We start from the raw sequence: 24,855 nt of genomic DNA, 5'->3' as shown, positions 1-24,855 counted from the left end.
GAATATAATAAACATTCCAACATGCTTCAGAAAATAGTTATCAAACAGAATTAGACACTAAGCCAATATTAACACTGATGACAATAGCTTTCTCAAAGTGATGGGTTCTATGGAGCTTTTGTTAAAGGATGAAACTTTGGTAGAGAGGTTAAGATTAAGTGAGGTTAAGGGAGGGAATTGCAGAGATTAGGATCTAGGCAACTGAAGGAATGGTCGCTAATATGGAAGCAATTAAAATCAGGAAAACATGGCAGCCTAGAAGTTGAGGAAAGCAGACAACTTGAAGGGTTGTAGGGTGAGAGGAGTTTACAGAAGAAGGCTGGAGCCAGACCATGGCAATACTTGAAAATGCAGATGAAATTTTTGAAAAACATGGAGTGAAGGGATGTTAACCAGCACATGGGAGTTCGGGGAAAAGGAACTAGGATGTGGATCACAGAGTATTGGTTAATTTTAAATTTCTGTAAGATGGAGGATAGGAGGCCTTTTATGAAATCTGTACAAGAGCCAGGTCGAGATGTAATACTGGTGTGGAGTCGTTCATCTTGGGGTTAAATATAACAGCAAAGTTGTAAAAAATCAGGTTCAGTCTCAGGCAACTGCCAGGGAGAGGGAACAATTTTGTGGCAAGAGAAATGTGTTAGTGACTTAAGACCGCATACAACCATCTTGGCCTTCCTAATATTTAGATGGAAGATATTTATGCTCATCTAATATTATGTGGTAGACAAGTGATAAGAAAATACTTTCAGTAGTTGGTTAGAGGGAGGTAGTGGCTAGTTAGAGCTGGGTGCAAACAGCAAATTTGTAAAATCTGACTTGATCTTTTGAGGTGATGGGGAGCAGGATACAATTCAGAAAGTGCAAAGAAGATGGAATTGAGGACATGATATGAATCTTAGTGAAAAAGGAAGCCCTGAGCTCCTTGAACTTGTTGGAGGTCAAGTTGGAGGAGCCAAAAGATGATTTTGACTGTTGAAGAGCAACTAAGGAATTAACTGCATTCTCAGTTGATCTTGGAATAATGAACAGTTTTAGCAAAGTAGAATAGATCCAATAGAGCAGGTCCCAAAATCTCTTTCTATAATTTTGTCAGATTTGGTGATGGTTGATTAGCTGACTGCTAACTCACATTCATAGAATCATAGCATCTCAGAATCCCTACAATATGGGAGCAGGCCATTCAGCCCATCAAGTCCACACGGACCCTCTGAAGAGCAGCCCATCCAGACCTAACCCTATCTGAGTCTGTGACTCTTAGATGTATGGAACTGAGATGAAGTCTGCATAAGAGAGTGCCCAATAGATAAGAGATTAAGGTTTCAATGGAGATTAGGCATCAAAGCTGGAAATCAGAGTCAGCTTGCACATATTGATAGCTGCAGAATTGACAAGGTGAATGATGGAACAAATCTAATCATTATGAATTTGAAAATGCATTTGGAAATGCTTTGTTTCAGGGACAGAGTAAGCTGGTTTGGATGAAGAAATGCACTTGGTACAGAGAAGTAATCAAAGATGGTCACCATGATTGAAACCATTTAAGTTGCAAGACTGAATGAGAGGGAAGGGTCAATAGGGAGGGTCATGTTTATCCTTTAGGAAATTCATGTGCACGGAGAGATTTAAGGAATAAAATGGCATAAAATTGGGTCTTTTGCCATTCAAAATTTGGTTGAGAATCATGCTTTATTTTCTTAATGTCGGGAAAGTCATTTCTGTAGATCTCTCCACATTTTCCTAACAGACTCACTATTGTCCACATTGCTCTGACGATGGGAAGATTCTGCTCTAAGTCACCAAGAATGAAAACTGTTTGGTGTTGAAGCTAAATCACTGAAGAAATCTTTGACTTTTTTTTAAAATTACACCTCAGACTGGCTTGTGCAGAAAGATTATTTTGATAGACAGTTTAGAACAATTGAATAAGGTGGGGTATTCAGGAGCAGAATTTAACAGAAAAATAGATGGTGAGACCAAGCATGAGTTTGTGAATAAAGGCTAGACGTACATTAATGATTTCAACACAGACTGTTTTATAGATTTAGTGATATGGCAAAGGGAATTGTTATCAAATGAAACTGAATAAAAATATCACATTTTAGAGTCTGATAGTCATTGTGGCACAATAGAAGACTACTGGCTGCTGGAGATCATGTATATGGATCAATATACATTAGATCAGGAAATGAAAAGTAGTAGTGCTGTAAACCTGAAGGCACATCATTGGAGCGATCATGTGGTTTCGGCACCAGTGCATTGTCAGAGCTCGTGAAAATAAACTACGCAAACAGTAAATATGCAAATATCTCTCCGCTGCACTTTGTCATTGTTCCCAACAAATGTATGGCAGAAGATTGGGAGCATCCTATAAATTCAGAGGAACATCTTACAAAAGTTTTTAAAATTATTGTTTCTACATTTTAATTGTAACATCTAGAACCGTGCTGGTCACTGAGTAGTGGGAATGGAGGGGAGCAGCTGCTTTGTATATTAATTGTTCAAATGGAAAAGCTGCCACTTTCATGCAGAGGGGGCAGGATGGCACAGCTCAGCCAGAGATTCCATGAGCCAAAGAGGGGAGTATTGGCAGAGGACAGCATCCCGTTGCTCCACTGGGCCATCCAGAGAAGCAGGATAGCCTGGCCCTCTGATTTGTGACTTTCTAATTACTTCTCCGAGATCTCTCAATCTTCGAGCAATCTCAGCAGCATCCACCTCACACAGATGCTCAGAGCATTTAGGAAGCCATCCCTGAGCAAGCTTCTGAGCTGCTTCCTAGGCCAGTGAGTGCCGCCTGGGGCACTGGGTGCCAAAGCCAGTTGAAAGATCCTGTCTGAGGACACCAAAGTAAATTGAGATGACAACGTGACAACACTGCAGGAGAGCACATTGATTATCTAACTTCAAGCAAGCTTTATTTTCTGGCAGAGTGAATTTTGATAAGAAATGCCCACGTTTGGAATTGGGAAAACACATTTTTGGAACATGTATTCCCAGGTCCATTTATTTATGGTACTCTCAACTGTAAGGCATGTTGATATAAATAAAACACATTGGCTGTATCTGCACAATGATTTCTGAAGCGCAGTAAGAAATAATCCAATTCTTTCCAATCAGAATGCAAAAGGTATGCTGATGGATATATTGACAAAACTTTTGCAATCCCCCAAAAAATACATTGTTGCTGTTCAATTGCTATGAAATCTACCAGAAACTAGATAATTCATTTGTTTTTATTAGGACACCTGATTTATTTTTAATTGCCTATCTTATTTGATTTACTTGTGTCATCTACACAGTCCAGTTAGAAAAATCAATGCAAATCCCTGCAGGACAAAAGCACATACAAATCAGTCTGGCTATGGGTAATTATGTGAATCAATTCAGACTTCAGTTCCTGTTTCAGATTCAAACCACACAGTAGCTAGATAGTCCATATGCAGGAATTATTATTTCTTATTCAAAACATTTTCTTGCTGATGGATCAATGAAATGGTCCTCATTTTACATATTAAAAAAAAGTGGGGATGCTGGAAATCTAAAATAGTATGGTGCCATAGAATTGTAAGCATGGTGACTATGCTCTCTTGAGCAGAATTCTTTCCCACAACTGATGCTTAATGAAGAGGCTTGCAACCTAATGTAATTTCCAATGGTTCCTTCATATAATTATTATCTAAAGCCAGCTCGCCAATATACGATAACATAGGTGAAAATAATGGACAGAATTAAATACCCCTTCTCGAGCGGTCTTGTGGTGCAGTTGTAAGATCCCTGCCTCTGAACTGGGAGGCCTGTGCTCAAGTCCCACCTGTCCCAGAAATATGTAAGAACAGTCCTGAACAGGTTGGTTAAAATATCAATCTTCTATGTTTTTGGAGCCATGCGCAGACATGTTAGGAGGTAGGGGGTGAGTTAAGACATTGGATTGGTTGGGAGTGGCGTGGTATTGGTTTAAGAAGTGCCTTGTTCCACAACTCCCCTCTGCCATGACTCCTTTGTCGCCAGCAATTCAGGAGGTGGAGGGTGCAGATATACCCATCTGGCTCCGAACCCAGAAGATGATGGCCAACCATGTCTTCAAAGTCACCAGGGCATATCACTCCAGTTGCAGATGTTGGGCTTGCACATAAGCATAATGTGAGGGCGCAGAAAGGAACAAACCTTTGAAGATTATATCAGTAACATGGGTGTTCAATCATTGTATATAATCTGTACTCGTATAAATATACCTTCATTTGCACAACTTTAACAACTGTTGAAGCCTTTGTGTCCCAATATGGCATTAGAATATTCTCCAAGTGAAAAATGTGGAACATCTTCGACAAGTAAAGGGTGCTGTGAAGAAGAGTCCATTACAGGCTTGAACTGTTAACCCTGTTTCTCTCTCTAGAGAAAGAGAGAGTTGCCATTCCTGCTGAGATTCTCCTGCATTCTCTGTGTTGGTTTCAGATTTCCAGCATCCATTGTATTTTACCTTTTAGTAAATGTTCATGCTCTATTTCAATTGCACATCTCAGAACCAATTTCATAATTCAGAAACTTGAGAGACTACAGCGCACCCCATCAGTTGGGAAACATGCATGATTAAAGTGGGCATTTCAATTAAACTGTTTCAATATTATCTTGCGGAGAGTAAGGGTAATAGCAACGTCTAGGCTAGGACCCAGGTCCTAGGATAGTAGTCATTGAACTAACAATGGCATTACCCACTTGCTGACTGGCATCTTTTGTCACCCCACTTGAGCTTGCCTTCTAATACCCTTTAATACACTCCCATGTTCTTTCAGCACATGCAGTATGTTTGCAGTGTAAGCTGTAGCCACATGCACATGCCTAACAATAATGCAGCCCTCTGCTTTCTAGCAACATGTAACCTTTTCACATTGAGACTGCACTGTTTCCTAAGCCAGAAGCACCTGACCTGCTGTCTGCACTAAAATGTCCCTCTGAGCCACAAGCCATCTCACATCCCATTCTGTGACAAAAGCGCTGTCTGATGTTGTCTGCTAAATTGCACCAGAGTAAAGTTCTCCTGTTGGGTGGAGCGACACACTCAAGGACAAATCTTACCCTTAGTCCAGATGAAAACAGCTGCCTGTAGAGGTTACAGTGAAAAAGGAGAAGGACGAAGAAGAAGGTTTCCAAACAGAAATCCAAAGCTACGTACTCACCTGGACTGAAGGCTGAACAGGCAAGTTACCGGGTATATGTCTGGTCTACACAGCATAGTTTCTGCAGTTTCAGACATTTCAGTTGGGCAGATGTTGAGGTGGGGGACTTAATTCCAGTGAGTGGTGTAATTAATGAGATGTAGGGATTTAGAAAGTCATCTCTCCTTCTAAGGAAGAAAACTAAATAGTAGAAGTTTATTTTCTTGGTGAGAATCTGATTTTTTGACTCTTTTTCAATTAACTCATCACACATCATTATTTTTGCCACCTCAGGGAATAGAAAATTGTGCCCCGAGAGCTGATTTCTCTTGAGTGGGGATCAAATAAAACTGGGAAAAACCCTCACAACAAAGGGTCAGTCATTTAGGACTACTAAGGGGAGAAATTACTTTTCATAGAAAGTTGTGAAATTACTTCAGGTTCTTCAATTTTATTAACTCACTTACTTATCTATTATTGGTAGTACATAATTTGTGTCTTTTACTATAAAGGTAGACACAAATATATTGCTCAATATTTCTGGGGATAATTTATTTTATCTCTTTCTCTCAGGAACAAATACCTAATTTAGTTTCTCTCCTTTTTATATGTTCGTAGAATCTTACAATCTGTTTTAATTGTTCAGGAATAGTTTGCTCTCATGTTTAACCTTACTTTTATCAACTTATTGGTGTACTTTTGCTAGGTTCTAAAACATGCCCCATCTACAAGCTGATAGGTGTTCTTCACCAAAGCCTAAACCTCTTTTTATAATCTTTAGTACCTTCTTTGGTAAGCCAAGATGGAAATTTCTTGCGAAGTTTAGTTTTTTAACAGAATGAAATATTTTTAAACACTGAATTGTTTCCTTAAATATTTCCCATTGTTTATTTATTGCCTTACATTTTACTCTATTTATCCAATCAGTATTAGTCAGATTTCTCCTTATATTCACTTGATTGACTTCATTTAAAGTTAAGATTCTTTATATGGATGGTCTCATTTCAGACCTCCCTCAAATTCTGGCAAAAATAATATTGTAGTAATGACAAAATCATTGCGTTGTCCAAATACATTTTAATGAGCTTGTGGTCGGACTGTAACCTTAACTACAGCACCTCAAATAAACTTCAGTCGGAACATATAATGGGCATGGATTCACTTTGCCTGTTTTAGAAACCTACTGGAATTGAACTTCATAATACCTTATGTTGTTATATGGATTTACCGTGAGCCATGAAAGCTCTCTTTTTGTACTTCTAAGCACAAAGGCAAGTGGAAGAGATTTAGCTGTTCATAACATTATACCCACATCAAGCCGCTTTTCATGATTTTTGCAACATCAGTTAGAAACATTCATGCTCTTTCTCAACCCACAGAACTCTTCCATCTTCCTGCTTCTCCTGAGATCTATTCCCTACTCTGTAGCCTTTAACACTTTCATCTGGATGATTTTCTGCTCTGTCTAACAAGTTCACAGCTCAATGGCAATGATTAAATGAGGCATAAACCCAAACATGGTTCATTGCTTGTGGCCTTGGGCAGCCACCATAGGTGTGCTGATGATACTGTGCCCAGTTTAGGTCAAGTTTGATAATGTCCTCCTATTTCTGTACAATGAAGAAGAACAGAGAAAAAGAATTGATGCCTGCCCATCAAAAGCAGACAGTGATGATAAGGAGAAGAAAGTTGTTGATGAGTTTGTATTCATGAGATGTTGAACACTGATTTTTAAAAACATGTGAAACATAGACAACAAACACAGTTGAAAGCACCACACATCTAAGGAATACTTCACCAATGTAACAAAAGGTGAATTAACAAGGGATATTGAAATGCAATAACATAAACACACCTTCAATAAGACAGCAATAAGAGATAGTTGTGAATCCATAACTTATCAGGTTTTTGTTTAATCTGTAAAGTGTTGACATGTATATCAATATTTACCTTTTCAACAGATGGTACATTCTCCTCATGGCCACACACACACACATTTCAGATCTTTGTATTCCTCAGTACAACATTCAGTAAGCATACTCACTAATGACCAGGGAAACCAATGACACCAGTGACATATATTCTGTAGCATCGCTACATCTAGGTGTATACCTGTCAGCTTTTGGCATAACTCTCATTTATTTGGCATTATCCTGGGAATTAGATTTTCTCTTTATTACTCAGCTCTGTGACTGGTGTCATCAGACGTGACAACACTTGGATTTTCTTTCCAAACAATTTGGTAGGAATTGAGATGTTGCTCACTGACAGCTTAAAGTCAACCAGGAGGAGGAGTACAGTGAAATAGTCATTACATTACTGGACGAGTAACCCGGAAATCCAGATTAACGATCTGGAGACATGAGTATAAATTTCACTGAGGAATTTAAATTCAGTTGTGCAAATCTGGAAATAAATGAAGCTGCAGAATTGTTTTCAAAAGCCATCTGGTTCACTAATGTCTTTTATACAAGGAAATGTGCCCTCCTTACCTGGTTTGGACTATTGTGACTTAACTGAGGACAATGTTGCTAATTCCGAACAAATATTTAAGCTGCAGAACTGTACAGCAACCTTCAACTCCTGGCACAGGCCATAAACAGCAACATTCCACATTTTCTTTATAGTGCTTGAGTGATTTATCTAACTGTACAGCCGGTTTAATTATTTTTGTTTTTTGCATGGCTGTGCGGACAGTAAATTAAAGAGACCAACTTATTTATTTTCCAGCAGTATACTATTATAGGGGTTCTACAAAGAATCAAGGGGGCTCTTGTGATGCAGTGGAACTTTCCATACCTAGGAGCAAGAGGACCTGGGTTTAAGTCTCACCCACTCCAGAAGAATGTTGTGATCAGAGATAATGGGAACTGCAGATGCTGGAGAATCCGAGATAACAAAGTGTGGAGCTGGATGAACACAGCAGACCAAGCAGCATCTTAGGAGCACAAAAGCTGACGTTTCGGGCCTAGAACCTTCATCAGAAAAGGGTCTAGGCTTGAAACGTCAGCTTTTGTGCCCCTAAGATGCTGCTTGGCCTGCTGTGTTCATCCAGCTCCCACACTTTGTTATCCCAGCAGTATGTTGCAACAGCTCTGAACAGGTTGATTAACAATATCTATAAAACGAATTAAATCATGTATCAGACTCGACAAAACCATAACAGTTATTCCGAACAAAATCTTCCTCAATAATATATTGGATTAAAATTGGGACAGCTGCGCCACAAACTGATTTTTTTTTCTTTCATTTGCATGGGGAAGCAGTTATAGTTTGATATCAACAGTTAGAAATCTGTACAGTGGCTTCAGTTGATATGTGTGAATAGTTATGAGGCCACCAGGAATACATCGCCAAGTGGAAAGGTTCTGTATATGGGTGGCACTCTGATTTAGATGGTACATGGTCAAATTTGAGCTCTTCCTCATGTTCCACTTGTGGAATAAGTGGTCATATCTTGCCTGGTCCAGCCTTAAGCTGAGTACTGTCTATTATTTCTGTATAAGGTTGAAACCCTGGGCTTCACCACTCAATTCGTTAACAGCTCTGGGCTGATTATGTTTGCAGTCAGCCAGGAGATGAGTCATTGAGAGTTGAGGCCATCATCAATTTGTAGGTTGTGCAGTGCACTCCAATGTGGAATACTGGATTTCTGATTGATGTGTGGGTTTTCTTTTGAGGCCCTATGTTAATAGGAGTGTTTTTTTTTAAGCTGCTGATCAGCATTGTTCTTTGAGAGGATGCATTCCAGGACATCAGGAGGTTCAATATGTACTAGCACAGGAAGACACATAAATGGTGTTAGGCGCAACATCTGAGTAATAATACTCATGATTTCCTTCAAATTGGATAGCTACCATGTTTCTGTGATGGGTCCTCAGTCAGGTGATGCAGGAGTTCTGTGCTGTTTAGTAGCCCAGGGCAAGTGAAGCCTGGTGTGTTGAATTTACGTCTCAGGTAGTACCCCCCAATTGCCACATGTGATTCCCTTTCAATATGACTTTGGCCCTGCTATTCTGGAGGTTTGTTGATAGATCGATGTTCAGCAATGAGTGACATCTTGGCACTTTGTGTTGTGGGTGAATGGTCAGCCAATGAACTGATCAGGAAATTTTTCCTTGATCCTTGATGGTTCTAATCATGAAATGGGTGAAAGGTGATCTGGAAAGTTCACTCTGTTTGTCTCTGCAGAGATGTTGCTTGCACAGATGTCCAGCACAACAATGGCTCAATAACACCACTATTAATTGATCTGGTTGCATTTGATTTAGTTGTTTGACTGTACGTTGCAAGGGAGGGTAGCAACTGCTTGGCTTCATTTTCACCAAACCATGTCAGTGATGCAACTATCCATAACATCACTGGTAGGAATGACTATGCACTGTTCTTGTGAAGATTAAGTCTCAATTTCCCACTAAGGACAGCAACATCACTACATGTGCCAACACATTACTCACCCTACCATTCCCATCAAATAGGTGACCAACACAGGCTCAATGAAGAGTATTGCAAGAGTATGCCATGAACAACACCAGGTGCACTTAAAAATAAAATGCCACCTTGGTGAAGCTCTAACTGAAATAAAATATTTTCTCATTTCCAAACTTATGTGCAGCAGATCACTTGACATTTTGTTTCCCAGATCAATGCTACTTTCTCAGCCATAGCAGTTAACTTAGAGAGAGAAAGCAAACAAATCACCAAAAAAAACCTCTTTTTCTCCAATTCTTCCCCTCCAGCAGCTGAATAGATGCAGATGCAAATAGAATTTGTACAATAGCATGTGAAAATGTAAAATGTGAAGAAAAAAATACACAAAGTTGCATTTATCAATAAGGTCCATCAACAGGCAGGAACAGGAGCTTTATTTTGATACTTTGCATCATCTTAAAAAAGATTGCCACATTTATGATTACAAAGGTGCATCACAGCAATACTGATCCAAGCCCAGGTGTTCAATGCGTCGTACAATTAATGGAGCTGAAGCACAACAGCTTTGATCCCTCTTCCCTTTATTGCTTTATGTGAAGCTTTCTCAGGAATGGAATAGGCCTCATTAGCCTTTTTCAAAGGATTCATTTGTCTGTCCACACATTAGAAATATCAGGCTACAAGAAAACAAGGCAAAGGTCGAGCTAAAAATACTCGAAAAACCCAGCTGCTTTGAAAATGTATGCTTCTGCCTATTAGACGATACTAGATTACTAAGTATCCCTGAAAATTTACTATTCTGTTCATGCTAAGTTTTAAAAGAAATTTCACTCTCTATTCTCACCACCTGTCTGTAAACAGATTGCAATTTAATTTTTCTCTTTTTTGTTTTAAACACTGAAGGCTTATTTCTCCCAGCTCTTCAGATGGTGAATTCTGACTTTGCAAGGACCGCAACAACACTATAGTAAAGCTAAAACAGAGGTAGGGTTTATTTCACACACTCCTAGTTGTGAAGGATTTTTTGCAATGCAAGTACACTTTTCAACATACAAAGCAATATAGAATCAGAATAGATACCGAAATGATTCAATTAGTAATGATTTAAATACAACTTATCAATCTTCTTGCTTTTAAGATGGAGCTCAAGTGGCCCAAATATAATATTTGGGATTCCTTTGTGAGGGTGGGTTGATTAACTAACTAGCAGTTGAAGAGTATATGCTGTTTTTTCCAACTTTAAAAATCTCTTGCAATGTCTCATAAAGATGTTTCAGATGGAATGTAACTTCTAATGCACTGTTTTGATGAAGGAGCTTTTGAATTGTAGCATGCACAAGTACAGGCTGGTGGCTGCTTTTTTCAGACCAAGGCATTTTGCTTGTATACCAGAATTAGGGATGTTGATTTTGTCAGCGAGTGTGGTATGGAGCAGTGCTGACCCCTTAAGGGTCTGCTTTTGCAAAACTGTACAAACACAAAGGCACAAAAACAAAGTTGCTGGAAAAGCTCAACAGGTCTGGCAGCACCTGGGAAGGAAGAAACAGAGTTAACGTTTCGGGTCTGGGGACCCTTCCTCAGAACCGGAAACACAAATGCAGTTGGGTTCACTCCTGTGTGAGTCACGTGATTGAGCATTCGAGAAGACAAGAAGCTGTAATGATCAAGATAAAGACTTGCATTGCGGATAGCTAACTGACTATGACCTTTTCCACAGGTTAAGTGGAAAGTTATTAACATATCTCCTTCTGGCATGGATATAATTTGAAATTCTATTGTGTTAGAGTTTTACTTGGCAGCAATCATCTCTGTAGCATTTCATAACAGAAAAGTTCACATGTCAAATTCATGAGGACATACCTGACTGTTGCTTTCTGGCTGCTGTTATTTCAAAGAAAATTCTGGAATGTTGCTGCAAACAGCCATCATTGTTACACTGTTTCCTTTGTTGTTAAGAACAGTAACTAAACATATATAGGTCTGTATAAACATTTCTTTTTGTTCCTATTATGGCATATTTTGCCCTCAGGAAAGAAAATGACCTCTACCTTTTTTCAAACGTGTTCAATAAGCAAAGAAAAACACTGAGGTATTGCTTGATTCTGTTATTCAGGCATGAAAAATCAAAGGCACACATTTAGTTATTTGAGGCATTCTAATGTTGACATCCCAGGTAAGGTTTATTTTGAGCCCGAGAGAGGATGGTAGGGGGAAGAGGTATATTCATTTCACGACTTTGTGGAGATCTTGATTCTTGGGAAATTGAACTGCACAGCTCATGCACAGTTAGGATATGTCTTCATGTTATTTATGTTGAATTCAGAAATAGTTGCATTTGAACTGTTCTGGTGGCTGAAATAGGGGTGTTTGAAACTTAGCATAGTTTGCCCAGTCCTGTTGCTTTGGGTAGGGATCTGTTGAAAGCTGCCCCCACTTTGTTTGGGTCACTCCTGCATTCAGGTGGCTGTCTGCCTCCTACCGTACTGTGCTGTGGCTTTTCAACTGAGTGAAGCATCTCCTTCATTCATTCTGTCTATCTGAGAGAAGACTTTTGGTAGACTGATCAGAGATAGCAAGAACTGCAGATGCTGGAGTCAGAGATAACACGGTGTAGAGCTGGAAGAACACAGCAGGAGAGGCAGCATCAGAGGAGCAGGAGAGCTGATGTTTCGGGTTGGGACCCTTCTTCACATTGTGTTACCTATTTTGGTAGGTGATTGTCTTGTTTAGCTTGAAGAAAGTTGTCGGCTCTTGTTCATTTCAAAAGTGGATGAGATTCCAAAATCTGCCTGGTTTCAGCACTTTCTGACTCCCTGGTTAATTCTGGAGAGAGGAAGCCAGCTGATCACACTTGGTTGTATCTCCCACAACATCTGCTTCTTCTGCTCTACTTCCCTTTTGACCCTTGGGCTCTCTTGGGCCAAAGCTTAGCCATTTTACGTTTTGAGACTTTTACCCTGGGTTATCCTGTCCCTTTATGGATCTGCTGCCCCCTGCAGGGCCACTGAAGCTTAACCAGCTTTCTGTACCTCTGCAGAACCTTGCTGAACATCTGAGAAGGGTCACAGGACCCAAAACATTAATTCTGCTTTCTTTCCACAGATTATGCCAAACCTGCTGAGTTTTTACTACAATTTCTGTTTATTTTCTTGCTGAAGTTTTTCATTTTGCACCATTCCCTTCCTTTATCTGGAAGCTGCGTGGAATATCTTTTGCTCAATGGGTCTATTTTTGCCGTATCAAGTACCATATAAAGGCAAGTTATTGTTGATCTGTCAACGTAAGATACAGATGGCAAGGCAAATATGTACATCTATATCACAGAATCCATTTTACAAACAAATTTATATTTGTTTTGATGGCAGTATAATATTTAAAGAGTTTTTTTATAAATAATAAATAAATAAAAATGTAATCCATCTGAATCTGAATGAAGTTAATTCAAATATTATGCAATTAGTCTTTGCTATAATTCCAGGCATCCGCAATTTCTTTTGCCTCTTAATTGTAAAAACAGACTTATTATTAATTATTTTTCATTATGTAATCATAGGTATCAAGAGCTGAATTTGAAGTGAAAGACTAATAGGGGCTATGAAAATGAAAGTTCCCATTAGATGATTATTTGAAGTGAGACAATGTAAAGGGTATGAGAAGAAGGCAGGAGAATGATACAGAATCATAATGATCATCTGGCATATCAGTACAAACATGATAGGCTGAATCGTCTCCTTTTGCAGCATAGTGCTTTTGAAATTCTGTGACTCACTATGTGAATACCTCAATATTCTGGATTGTCTGTGGTATCAGTACACAATGAACTGAAGCAGTTTTTACCTGATTGTGGATTGTTTTCTGAAAGGAAGCCTTAGCAAGGATATTTGCATGGGTAAAAGACACATTCAAATAAATAGCCAATCAGTCATGCCTGTGACACTGAGGCATATGTTAGCTTGCTCAATTGTGTTATTCTATTAAAATAATTGGAAGAATCTGTGAAAAGAATAAAACTTAACTAATAAAATGATTAGAAGCAATCAGTGGGTTAAGCCCATTTTTGTTCATCTATGTTGCTGGCTGTACTTTTATATATCTTTGTTTTACATTGTGCATGGAACATCAAAATCAAAGTAAAAATGATACATTGGCATTACTTATCATTGTGTCACTTAAACAGGAATTGTGAATATAATATGTTGGTAAATATCAGGTTCTGCATTGTTTCGGCTATCTGTATGAATGTGTATAACCTGTCACTTAAGGCCTTAACAAAGCAGTTAAACATCGTGGTGACACTGATGTGAGACTTTCAAATTTTGTTCAATTTGGAAACAGTTGGTTCAAAGGTATTTTCCACGTATCTGCTTAGGCGGTGTTCTCTTAAGGATTACAATATAAAGGCAACTCCAGTTAATAATGAGAGGATCTTTCCGGATGAGGTTCAGTAATTTCTTAATACTTGGTTTAGTTGAAAGGCAATAGGAAAGCTCTAGTGAGAAACAGTGACAGGGAGGCAGCGAGAGACACAACAGTGCATAATGGAGAATATCTAGTTAAAATTGGTAGACAAATAAAGTTATTAGTGTTAAAAATAATAAAAAGCTTAAGACAGCAGTATTACGCTGTTTAATGTTCAGAATTCAGAGGTTAGGAGAGGTAACTGAGTTGAGAAACAAACAAGTTTGGAAACTTGCTAAGTAGTGCACAGAATTTATTGAGCAGCTAGTCATAGGGAAGAACTGGGTGATTCCAGACACTTGGGGCGACTAGGACTGCCATGACATTAAAACTGCATCATGCAAACAGCAAAACATGAATCAATACCTACAGGAACTGCAATGTGAAAATTTGGTGGAGACCTGAAGCGTGCATAGTTACAGTGGCTCCTATCATCACGTTTCCTGGGAATGAGGGTGGGATGGGAGAGCAGCAAGTAGCAGTATTACGCAGAAATGATAGGGATTCCGCCAATCTTGTCTGTACCAGCTCATTAGATGAGCAATATTACCTGGTACCAATCCCCAAAACCTTACAGATTATTTTTCTCCAAAGTAATCATGCAATGCTCTCTTGAATGCATCAATTGAACGTGCCTCTACCACACTTGTAGTCAGTGCATTCCATATACTAACTACTTGCTGAGCGAAAAAGTTTATCCTCACTTCACCCTTCTTTGTTTTGCACATCAGTTAAAATCTGTGTCGTTTACGAGCAGGTACAGTTTCTTCCCATCTACTGTAACAGTCTATTCATGGCTCTGAAAATCTCCATCAGATCTCCTTTTAGACCTCTTGTCTCCAAGGAGAACTGTCCAAAAATTCTTAAATCTATCCAATTCAGTTCAAAACTGTGAATAATAGACTCTTATCACAAACCATGCAGAAATTCCTGTTGCTATATATCATTCAACATCTCTAGCTTGGAATATGACACTGTCAGATAATTTTCTGTTTTGAAAATTGGCCATTTTCTGAATTTCTGACAAAACCAAGTGGTTAGTTACTTGAAGTGATTCTGATTTTATAATTAGCCAAGTGGCTCTGGATTGTATCACCAGAAGAAAAAGGAATAGCGAATGCTACTGTTTTCAAGCAGTATTATAACAGTCTAAAGAAATTTGCAATTGGATTGTGCTAAAGAATTGTTTCAAACGATGTTTGAAATTTGTGATTATATTGCTAATCTGCCTTCTTACAAAGGGGTTTTGCTTTTCTGGACAACTGCTTTATTTTAATTTATCAGTTAGTGGCATTTATATTGCTTAAAGGTAAATTCATGTAATTGGTAGTAGTAAGTTAAATTTATGCTTGTTGATGTTTCAAGTACTCAAGAAAAGAAGTTTAAATATCTGTAAATTAAGAAAATTGTTCGTATTCTTTTGGTGTGGTGCTTCTAAACGTGTAATTATAAAGCTTTATGTGATTTCTTAACTATTAGGAGAGTCAATATTTCTAAAAGTATTCTCTTTCTCTTCTCTTAGCTGATAGGTTGATTCAAGAAAATCAGTTTGAAGAATAGCCAGGCAATCATAAAGCTTCAGTCCCGATCTAGCTTCACTAAGTTGCTGAAAAACTCAAAACTGAAGTGACATGTCTTACTGGAATTGCCTACTCAGGAGAGCCTTCTTCGGATGGCATTTTCTCTTACATTTCCAATGCTTATTCGAGTAATATCGCATCCACTAAAAAAAAGCAATTATGGGAGAAGATGCCCAGAGCGTCAGTGAGCATGTGTAGCTGAAAATAATGGCAAAAGAAAAACACAGCTGGCATGTCTCATTACAAGTAATAGAATTAACTGCCCTGGGCTAAGAAGCTTAGTGACCTGAATCACAGGATCCACTCAGGTAGCAAGCAACCAGGAAGCATCAATCTCATTTTCAAACAGAGAAGACATTTTCCACTCGTGTGTTACAGTGTTGGTTTTGGTGCATTAGCTAGAAAGATTCATTATCCAGATCCGCAACATTATGCAGGAAATTTACTAGACTATACACATCACCTGGGAAGTATGGCAACACAGATAATGTATCCTGATAAGCAACAAGTTTTCTGAGGACAATTATGATTCTATAACCATCTCTTTAACCCTTGTCCCTCAACAGGAGCAGTCAGACAATGGTATTGCCCACTCATGAGTTGTTACAGGTTCACCTCAATCAGGGACATTTCTCAAGAACATGTTCAGGATTATAACCCTTGGTCAGTTGTGGACAATACATCTGGAATAGGATTAAATATGTTGCCTTTCCTATTAACTATTGTTGGCAACTCCTGGAGGTCAGCTTGTATAAAAGTTGTTCCTTCCATTTGAACATTAAGCAACGTATTGAAACATAAATAATTATTGAGTATTGCCACTCAAGTTATTGATGGAAGCATTGCCAATGTTGAGTTTGACCTGCCTAGTTTATAAAACTTGGCAGTTAACTGTCAGTCATTATTTATTTGATGCATTTTCTATGGTAACTTCTCTGACCAGTCAGAATGTTCTTGCCAGGCAACCAGCACTTTCTTGTCAAAGAGCATAAAACGGTGTGTTCCATTTGCATTGGTATTTCTTGTGAATTGTCCTGATGAGTGCAAATCAAAAGATTTTGAAGAAAAACTTTTTTCAACAATACTCAGATTCTGAGGTATTAAACAACTACAACAAACTTTGTTTTAATTGACATCTTATGAACTGACATGCTTGATAAGCCGGCAAAAAATGATATACCTCAAATACCGCGAAGTTTGCTGTATTATTCTGTCCAATTATTATAGCTTTTCAATTTATCTCAATATAAATAAACTTGTTGTTGAATCAAACGACCACATCAAATATCAACAGATGATTCAACTTTGAGTCAACTTCTCTTCAAATGCCGTGATCTACTGAAATGCCTGAGTAGTCAGTTGAGGGTGCAAGTGAGAAGGCTGTCTGCCAATAAGTTTTATTTAAGGCAAAGTTGCATTATTACTTAAATGATTTATGCTTTACTGCAGTATAACAGTGATATGTATACCTCCTGCCTGACATCTCTATTACTTTGTGTATGTTTTTACAATGACTATTTGGACATCTTGATTATCCGGAATATTTGATCAGTTTGCACATTCCTGGTCTCATGGATGCCAGATAATAAGAAAGGTTTATTGTATTTGTAGACAGTAGGAACTGCCGATGCTGGAGAGTCTGAGATAACAAGGTGTAGAGTTGGATGAGCACAGCAGGCCCAGCAGCATCAGTGGAGCAGGAAAGCTGATGTTTCAGGTCTGGACTGTTCTTCAGAAAAAGAAGGGTCCAGACCCAAAACGTCAGCTTTCCTGATTCCTCTGACGCTGCTTGGCCTGCTGTGTTCGTCCAGCTCAACACCTGTTGTTACTGTATTTGTAAATGGTTTGCGATTGAGTTAACAGATTATTGAAAGACATTGCATCAGAATAATTTTTTGTGCTGTTCTTACCCCTCTCTCCAGAAGCATATCCCGGAAACGATTAATGCGTTCTTCTAATGGGGCAATGGTCCTGTGCGGAGTATTTTCCAAACTTTTTCTATTCATTTCTTCCTTTGCAGAATTAGCAATCTCCGACTGTTCAGTTCTTTAAAAAAATTATGTTTATCAAATTGTTTGCAATTAATGGGAAGAAAGATGGTTATAATTTGTGCTTTTAGAGACAAAAACAAATTGGAACGTTGTCAATTTCCATTTTCTATCGGAAGCATTTGTCCAACCATTTCTCATTGGCTTCAATATTGGGATATACTCCAATTACAACTTGCTTATTTCATGCTAAGTGATCACTTAGGCTTCAGGTCCAAAATATCAAAAAATGCTGCAACCTTAAACACACTGTAGGTAGCTAATAGCATTTCAGTGGTGTGAAACTAGATTGCCACGACTAGGCAACAGGCTTGTGCCCTTTTCAAAAAGAGCAGTATATCTAAAATTAATCAAATCCTAATCCTCTGAAAGTGAAGTTGCATTTCATTCCATGTGCAGGAGGGTTAAAAACGTGAAACATCAGCTGCGTCTGGTACTATGTTAATGTGTCGGTTTTCCAATCCTCCAGGATTGCCCTGGTATATCCAGGAATTAAAGATTGATTTTCAGGATGCAATTGCATACAATCCAGGTGTGGAAAAAAAAATAACAAATTATGGTTGTTTTAAAATTCTCTTTGAAAACTTTCATTTATTATTTCATTTATTTATAAAAATATCTGACGTGGGGGAAGAATAGCTGTTTGGGTTATCCTTGCTTCGCAATCAATTAGGTAATGAAAAGTCTATTCATTTTCTAATTGGTGTGATCAGTCAATGCAACATTCTCCGGCTTTTGCAAGTGAGACAAAAGCTCCCAGCTGTTTTCGTCCCCCTCAGCCACCATCTGAAATTTTTTTCCAATAAAACAAGGCCCCAACAGGTATGAGAAAACTGTCACTGTTGGTGTACGTTTTTATCCTGAATTTACTGGAAATGTAGAATGGAGGTCATAATGGAGTAAACCACCTTTTGCACCTGTCATTTGCTTTATGTTATTTTAGCATTTAGCACTTCTCTACACATGGAACACATTATAAAATTTGTTGGAAAATATATCCATTTGATTATAAGATTAAATAGAAATACAGAAAATTAATGATAATCAATTTTAAAATTAAATGCGTGTAATCAGAAGCAGCCCAATTGAAACCATGGTGATATCGTAGTACGCTATGAGTCTTTAATAAAATATACAATGCATTCACAAAATTACAGAACATGGCTTCTGCCAATGAGCTTCTTAAAATTAACAAGCATCTTCATGCATTATGTATGTTTGCACCATTTAAATTCAACATTATGAAGCTTCATTACAGTTTCACTATCTTAGGAAACTTTCTTTATTTGTAATAGTTGTCTTGAGATTCATTGCAGAAAGTATAAACAAGGTAATGTGTGACAATTTCAAATACTGCTGGATTTTCAGTTTCAGATCCAAAAATACCACTTTATGCAGTATAGATAAGTGCACTCTAACATTCCTATGCCCAAGCATTAAATTGTTTCAGTGAAAGAGCACTGGGAATGTCACCCAATTTAAGGTTGAGATCCTTATACACCTGGATAAACATGTGAGGTGGAATCTTATTGAGACAAAAGAGTCTAAGCTGCTGGATGAATAGACAGCATACTCACGTTGCCTCTTTTCAGGACAGCCAACTGCACTGTGTGCCACTCACTCACTTAACAGTGGGTCCTCAAGAGTCAAGAGCCCCAGGAATGCAGTGTAACCTGTAGAGATCCGTTGGCCAATCAGATGCCAATAGCTTTTCTATAGTCAGCAGTGCCTCAAGAGGGTGGTAGTGGCTACTGTGATGTGACACTAAACCGTGGCTTCACACTGAAGACACTCTCAGGGAGGAGTGAGGGCCACAGGCTGACAGTGGAGCTCATTAGGGACAGGAGTTAGCAGTGAGTGCAGATGTGGCTTTTTTCAGACCTTTCTTATTAATGTTGGAACCCTCAAACAGGCACACAAAGCAGCTTTGAATGACAGACTTTCTGGAAGCCCCTCAAGCAAGGGTTTGGTATTTGTTCTTCCTGCTTCACCCTGCCCACTGCCAGGTCAATATGAATATGATGGTGAAGCCATCTTATTGGTTGTGTCCATTTAAGGATGCCAATTGACTGCGGGGTGGGAAAGTCATTGATAGGCTTCCACATTTATTCCTTCCCTCTTTATGAAATGCATCACCCACCAAACCTGCCACTAGGAAGATTTTACTAGCACTTAACCTGTGAACATTACTGAAGCATATGGTCAGGAAAGATCAATCTCAGTTTGTGGAAAAATAAAACGAAGCCACCTGGACTACATTTGTATAAATAGCAGTGAAAGCTTTTGTTGTTAATATTCATTACATCAGCACATCTATGACATTCTTAAAATTTGATCTCATCAAACTTTAAGTTGGGCAAGCATTTTAATTAAGTGCTCCATTCTACAGCAGGAACTCATTATGTAGAAGAAACAAATGTCTCCTGCACTCCACAGGTATCTAATTCAACAAATGTTTTGTGCCATCAAAACGTAGTTGTGGTCAGAGGGCATGTTAAGATACTTATGAAGCATAACCCATAACAATACAAAGGTAATGATTAATTCATTACCAGCCTACTTCTGGTCATCAAGATGCTTTCAGCACCGCACTGGGCCTGATTTCTGTCAAATTGTTTTAATTAATTTGTGACAGTTTTCATTTAAAATCTATCATTGATTAGAATCTATTATTTTTCATGAAATGATAGGCTGTTCTAACATTATATTTCTAACATGAAACATCTTGAAGTGATTTTATTTTCTTGAATAAAACGTAGACTTATGGAAATAGCAAGTCATTAGAAGGAAATTTTGGTTGGAAGGCTGATTTTGATGACGCATTTTATGATGTCCGATGCAGTTGCCTCTTTTCAATTTATCCACAAAGATTACATTGGTTTACCCTGGTGTCATCAATATGGAAACATACTTAGCCTGAGATAATGAGGTGTAGAGCTGGATAAACACAGCAGGCCAAGCAGCATCATAGGAGCAGAAAAGCTGACATTTTGGGCCTAGACCCTTCTTTTAGGAGGCACAATTAATAAAAGAAATGAAACAGCGGCCCAGATATCGTGGTTGTAATACCTATGAACTTTCAACAAGCATCACCGCTTCTGTGTGTGAAACTGTCGTAGTGTGAAAATCTTTAAATGTTGCACCCTCATCAAACTTCTGAAAATATGGGCTGGAAACGTCAGTGAGACTAAAATAAAAACTGCTGTGTCGGATGTTTCTGCTTGACAGGCCTTGATAAGAAATTTAAAAGAGACTGTTTGTGAAGCACCAAAGAGGTCTTTACTGACATTCCCCAAGGGCTAGCACTGCATCATTACTAATGCTTAGCTAAGTTTCAAACGCTGAATTATCTCAGTAGGCAGTTCTGAGTTGACATTTGATTGACAGCTTAAAAGTCTTTGATTTGGGGTCTGAAGAGACGTTTGTTTTTTTTTCCAAGTGATTCACCAGTTGAGGAAATTTAGAACATTTATGTGGGTTTTATGAATGGGTATTTTTCTACAGTAGATCAGACTTTTTCTCTTCCTTCATGTGGTTGCTGGCATTTCACCATCTTGGATAGAGGGTGAATGGCTATGGAGTCTGCATCATTGCAAGGATATGAGGGACCAGGAAGGGTAGGTGGGAACAAGATTTACCATTGAAACATTGCGTTGACATGTAGTTTGAGGGATCATGGGGGATGATAAGTTAGAATTGAATTGGAATGGTGCATATGAGGGCCATAGGTGGCTCGGGAACTTGAGTTAGTATAAAATATATGGGCTGCAGTAGAGAGGGAGGGGTGTGGAGGGGAGGGCAGTATTGGGGGGGGAGGTGCTATTATGAGGTTTAGAAGGTCTAAGAACTCCTAGAACAACTAGGACAAAATCCCCCAATCCAAGGTCGGCCTTCTAACCATCCCACCACAGCAAATGCCCACCCCAGTGACTCTGTTTTCAGGGTCAATGTGTCACAGATGGAGTCAATTCTGCACACATGAGCTGCAGCAGACTGCAGATGTGGTAGAATTAAAATAATAACTTGTTCAAGCATAACAAATAATCATAGAACCCCTACAGTGTGGAATGAATCTATTTAGCCCATCGAGTCTGCACCAACCCTCCAAAGAGCATCCCACCCTATGCCCATAACCCCGCATTTACCACAATTAACCCACTTAACCCACACATCCCTGGACACTATGGGCAATTTAGTGAGGCCAATCCACCTAATCTGCACATCTTTGAACTGTGGGAGGAAACCAGAGTACCTGGAAGAAACCCACGTAGATACAGGGAGAATGTGCAAATTCCACACAGGCAGTCAGCCAAAGCTGTAGTACGAATGTGCAGGTCACATTTTTAAATGTTAATACCCTCAATCAATGGTTTAAATATAAATAACTGCTGTTGTGAATCATAGTTATATAAAATTCAAATGAATTTTTTTCAAGCAAATGCGCTACTTTAGAAAATGGCTTAAATAAACAAAATTAGATATTGTGTATTTACAGAGCAAGTTGTACAATAAAGGTAAAGGAAACCACATACAAATGATGTCTATCAACATGCACAAAATAATTGACGTACTTGTTTCGCTTTGTTTTCATAAGGTGTTCCTCATTTGCCTCCTCTTGATTAGAAGTTTCATCCTTTGCTAATGAAGTAGAACAATTCAAATTATATATTTTGATTATGTCAGAGGTCATTTTAAAGAGATCATAGTAGTAATTAATGCAATCTTTGATAGACCACAATCATATGAAGGCAATATTGAGACAACATTGCTTTTCACTTGGTAATCTCACAAGTAAAGAGCACGAGATTTAAGCTCAAAACAGATTTTTAAATTATCCCTTAAACTTCTGATAGCTGGTTCCATAATGCTTGTTACTTTGTACAGATCCCATTTTAGAACTCTATCTGACTATATGGAACCAAAATACCTGAGAAAGAACATAAGAACTAGGAGCAAGAGTAGGCAATTCAGCCCTTAGAGCCTGCTTCACCATCTAATACAATCATGGCTGATGTGACATAACAAAGTGTGGAGCTGGATGAATTCAGCAGGCCAAGCAGCATCTCAGGAGCACAAAAGCTGACGTTTCGGGCCCAGACCCTTCATCAGAGAGGGGGATGGGGAGAGGGAACTGGAATAAATAGGGAGAGAGGGGGAGGTGGACTGAAGATGGAGAGAAAAGAAGATAGGTAGAGAGGAGAGTATAGGTGGGGAGGTATGGAGGGGATAGGTCAGTCCAGGGAAGACGGACAGGTCAAGGAGGTGGGATGAGGTGGTAGGTGGGAAATGGAGGTGCGGCTTGAGGTGGGAGGAAGGGATGGGTGAGAGGAAGAACAGGTTAGGGAAGCGGAGACAGGCTGGGCTGGTTTTGGTATGCAATGGGGGGAGGGGTCGAGCTGGGCTGGGTTTGTGATGCAGTGGGCGGAGGGGAGGAACTGGGCTGGTTTTGCGATGCAGTGGGGGGAAGGGACGAGCTGGGCTTGTTTAAGGGATGCAGTGGGGGAAGGGGAGATTTTGAAGCTTGTGAAGTCCACATTGATACCATTGGGCTGCAGGGTTCCCAAGCGGAATATGAGCTGCTGTTCTTGCAACCTTCGGGTGGCATCATTGTGGCACTGCAGGAGGCCCATGATGGACATATCATCTGAGGAATGGGAGGGGGAGTTAAAATGGTTCGCCACTGGGAGGTGCAGTTGTTTGTTGCGAACCGAGCAGAGGTGTTCTGCAAAGCGGTCACCAAGCCTCCGCTTGGTTTCCCCAATGTAGAGGAAGCCACACCGGGTACAATGGATACAATATACCACATTGGCAGATGTGCAGGTGGACATCTGCTTGATATGGAAAATCATCTTGAGGCCTGGGACGGGGGTGAGGGAGGAGGTCTGGGGGCAAGTGTAGCACTTCCTGCAGTTTCTTTGGAAGGTGCTGGGTACCAAAACCAGCCCAGCCTGTCTCCGCTTCCCTAACCTGTTCTTCCTCTCACCCATCCCTTCCTCCCACCTCAAGCTGCACCTCAATTTCCTACCCACTAACCTCATCCCACCTCCTTAACCTGTCCGTCTTCCCTGGACTGACCTATCCCCTCCCTACCTCCCCACCTATACTATCCTTTCTACCTATCTTCTTTTCTCTCCATCTTCGGTCCGCCTCCCCTTCTCTCCCTATTTATTCCAGTTCCCTCTCCCCATCCCCCTCTCTGATGAAGGGTCTAGGCCTGAAACATTAGCTTTTGTGCTCTTGAGATGCTGCTGGGTCTGCTGTGTTCATCCAGCTCCACACTGTTATTTTGGATTCTACAGCATCTGCAGTTCCCATTATCACCTGTGGCTGATCTGACCTTGGCTTAACTCCACTTTCCTGCTCATTCCTCATAATCCTTCAAACATTACTAATTAAAACAGAAATAGTAGGAACTGCCGATGCTGAGAATCTGAGATACCACAGTGTGAAGCTGGATGAACACAGCGGGCCAAGCAGCATCAGAGAAGCAGGAAAGCTTGGAAAGTTTCGGGTCGGGATCCTTCTTCAGAAATTACTAATTAAAGATCTATTTCTTCCTTAAATTTACTCCATGTCCCAGCATCCACCATGTTCTGGGGTGGTGGATTCCACAGGTTCATGGCTTTTTGAGAGAAGTATTTTCTCCTCATCCCTACCCTTTATCCTAAAGCTGTTGTCTCCCATTCTAGACTGCCCCACAAGACTTTCCACACCCACTTTGTCAATCCCTTTTTGCATGCTATACACCACAATTAGATGGCCCCTCAATCATCTAAGCTCCAGGCAGTACAGACCTAAGCTGTTCAATCTCCCTTCATGAGACAAACCCCTCATCCCTGGAATCAACATAGTGAACCTCTTCTGAACTGCCTCCAATGCAACTGCGCCCCTCTTCAAAGCTATATGCAATACTCCAGGTGCAGTCTCATTAATTCCTTACATTGTTGCAGTAACACTTCTTTACATTAATACTCTGCTTCTTTAGCAAAAGATGCCAAAATTCCATTACATCAAGTAGGATCCTGACAGTGCTAAGTAGGCCATTTTGACGATTGAATTCACATAGATGCTACAAACAGCATCCCATGAAGACAATCCTCCTACCCTATCGGCATAACCCAGCATTTACCATGTGTAATCCACCTAGCCTAGACATCTCTGCACAGTATGGGCAACTTAGCA

At 39.5% G+C, this 24,855-nt stretch overlaps 1 protein-coding gene across 2 annotated transcripts in view; it reads right to left on the bottom strand.

The window, feature by feature from the left end:
• tcerg1l (transcription elongation regulator 1 like) overlaps positions 1-24,855 on the bottom strand; it is a 624,439-nt gene that overhangs the window by 119,503 nt on the left and 480,081 nt on the right. For both annotated transcript variants that reach the window (XM_059653101.1, XM_059653102.1), the window contains exons 10-11: positions 22,245-22,311; positions 17,536-17,671 (exon numbers count right to left, since the gene is read on the bottom strand). In XM_059653101.1, the coding sequence (XP_059509084.1) occupies positions 17,536-17,671; positions 22,245-22,311 (203 nt within the window). The remainder of the gene's footprint in view (positions 1-17,535; positions 17,672-22,244; positions 22,312-24,855) is intronic.

This window comes from Stegostoma tigrinum, chromosome 20 (genome assembly GCF_030684315.1).
Source record: "Stegostoma tigrinum isolate sSteTig4 chromosome 20, sSteTig4.hap1, whole genome shotgun sequence".
In the NCBI taxonomy this organism is placed as follows: domain Eukaryota; kingdom Metazoa; phylum Chordata; class Chondrichthyes; order Orectolobiformes; family Stegostomatidae; genus Stegostoma; species Stegostoma tigrinum.
This window is presented reverse-complemented; position numbering and strand designations above follow the sequence as displayed.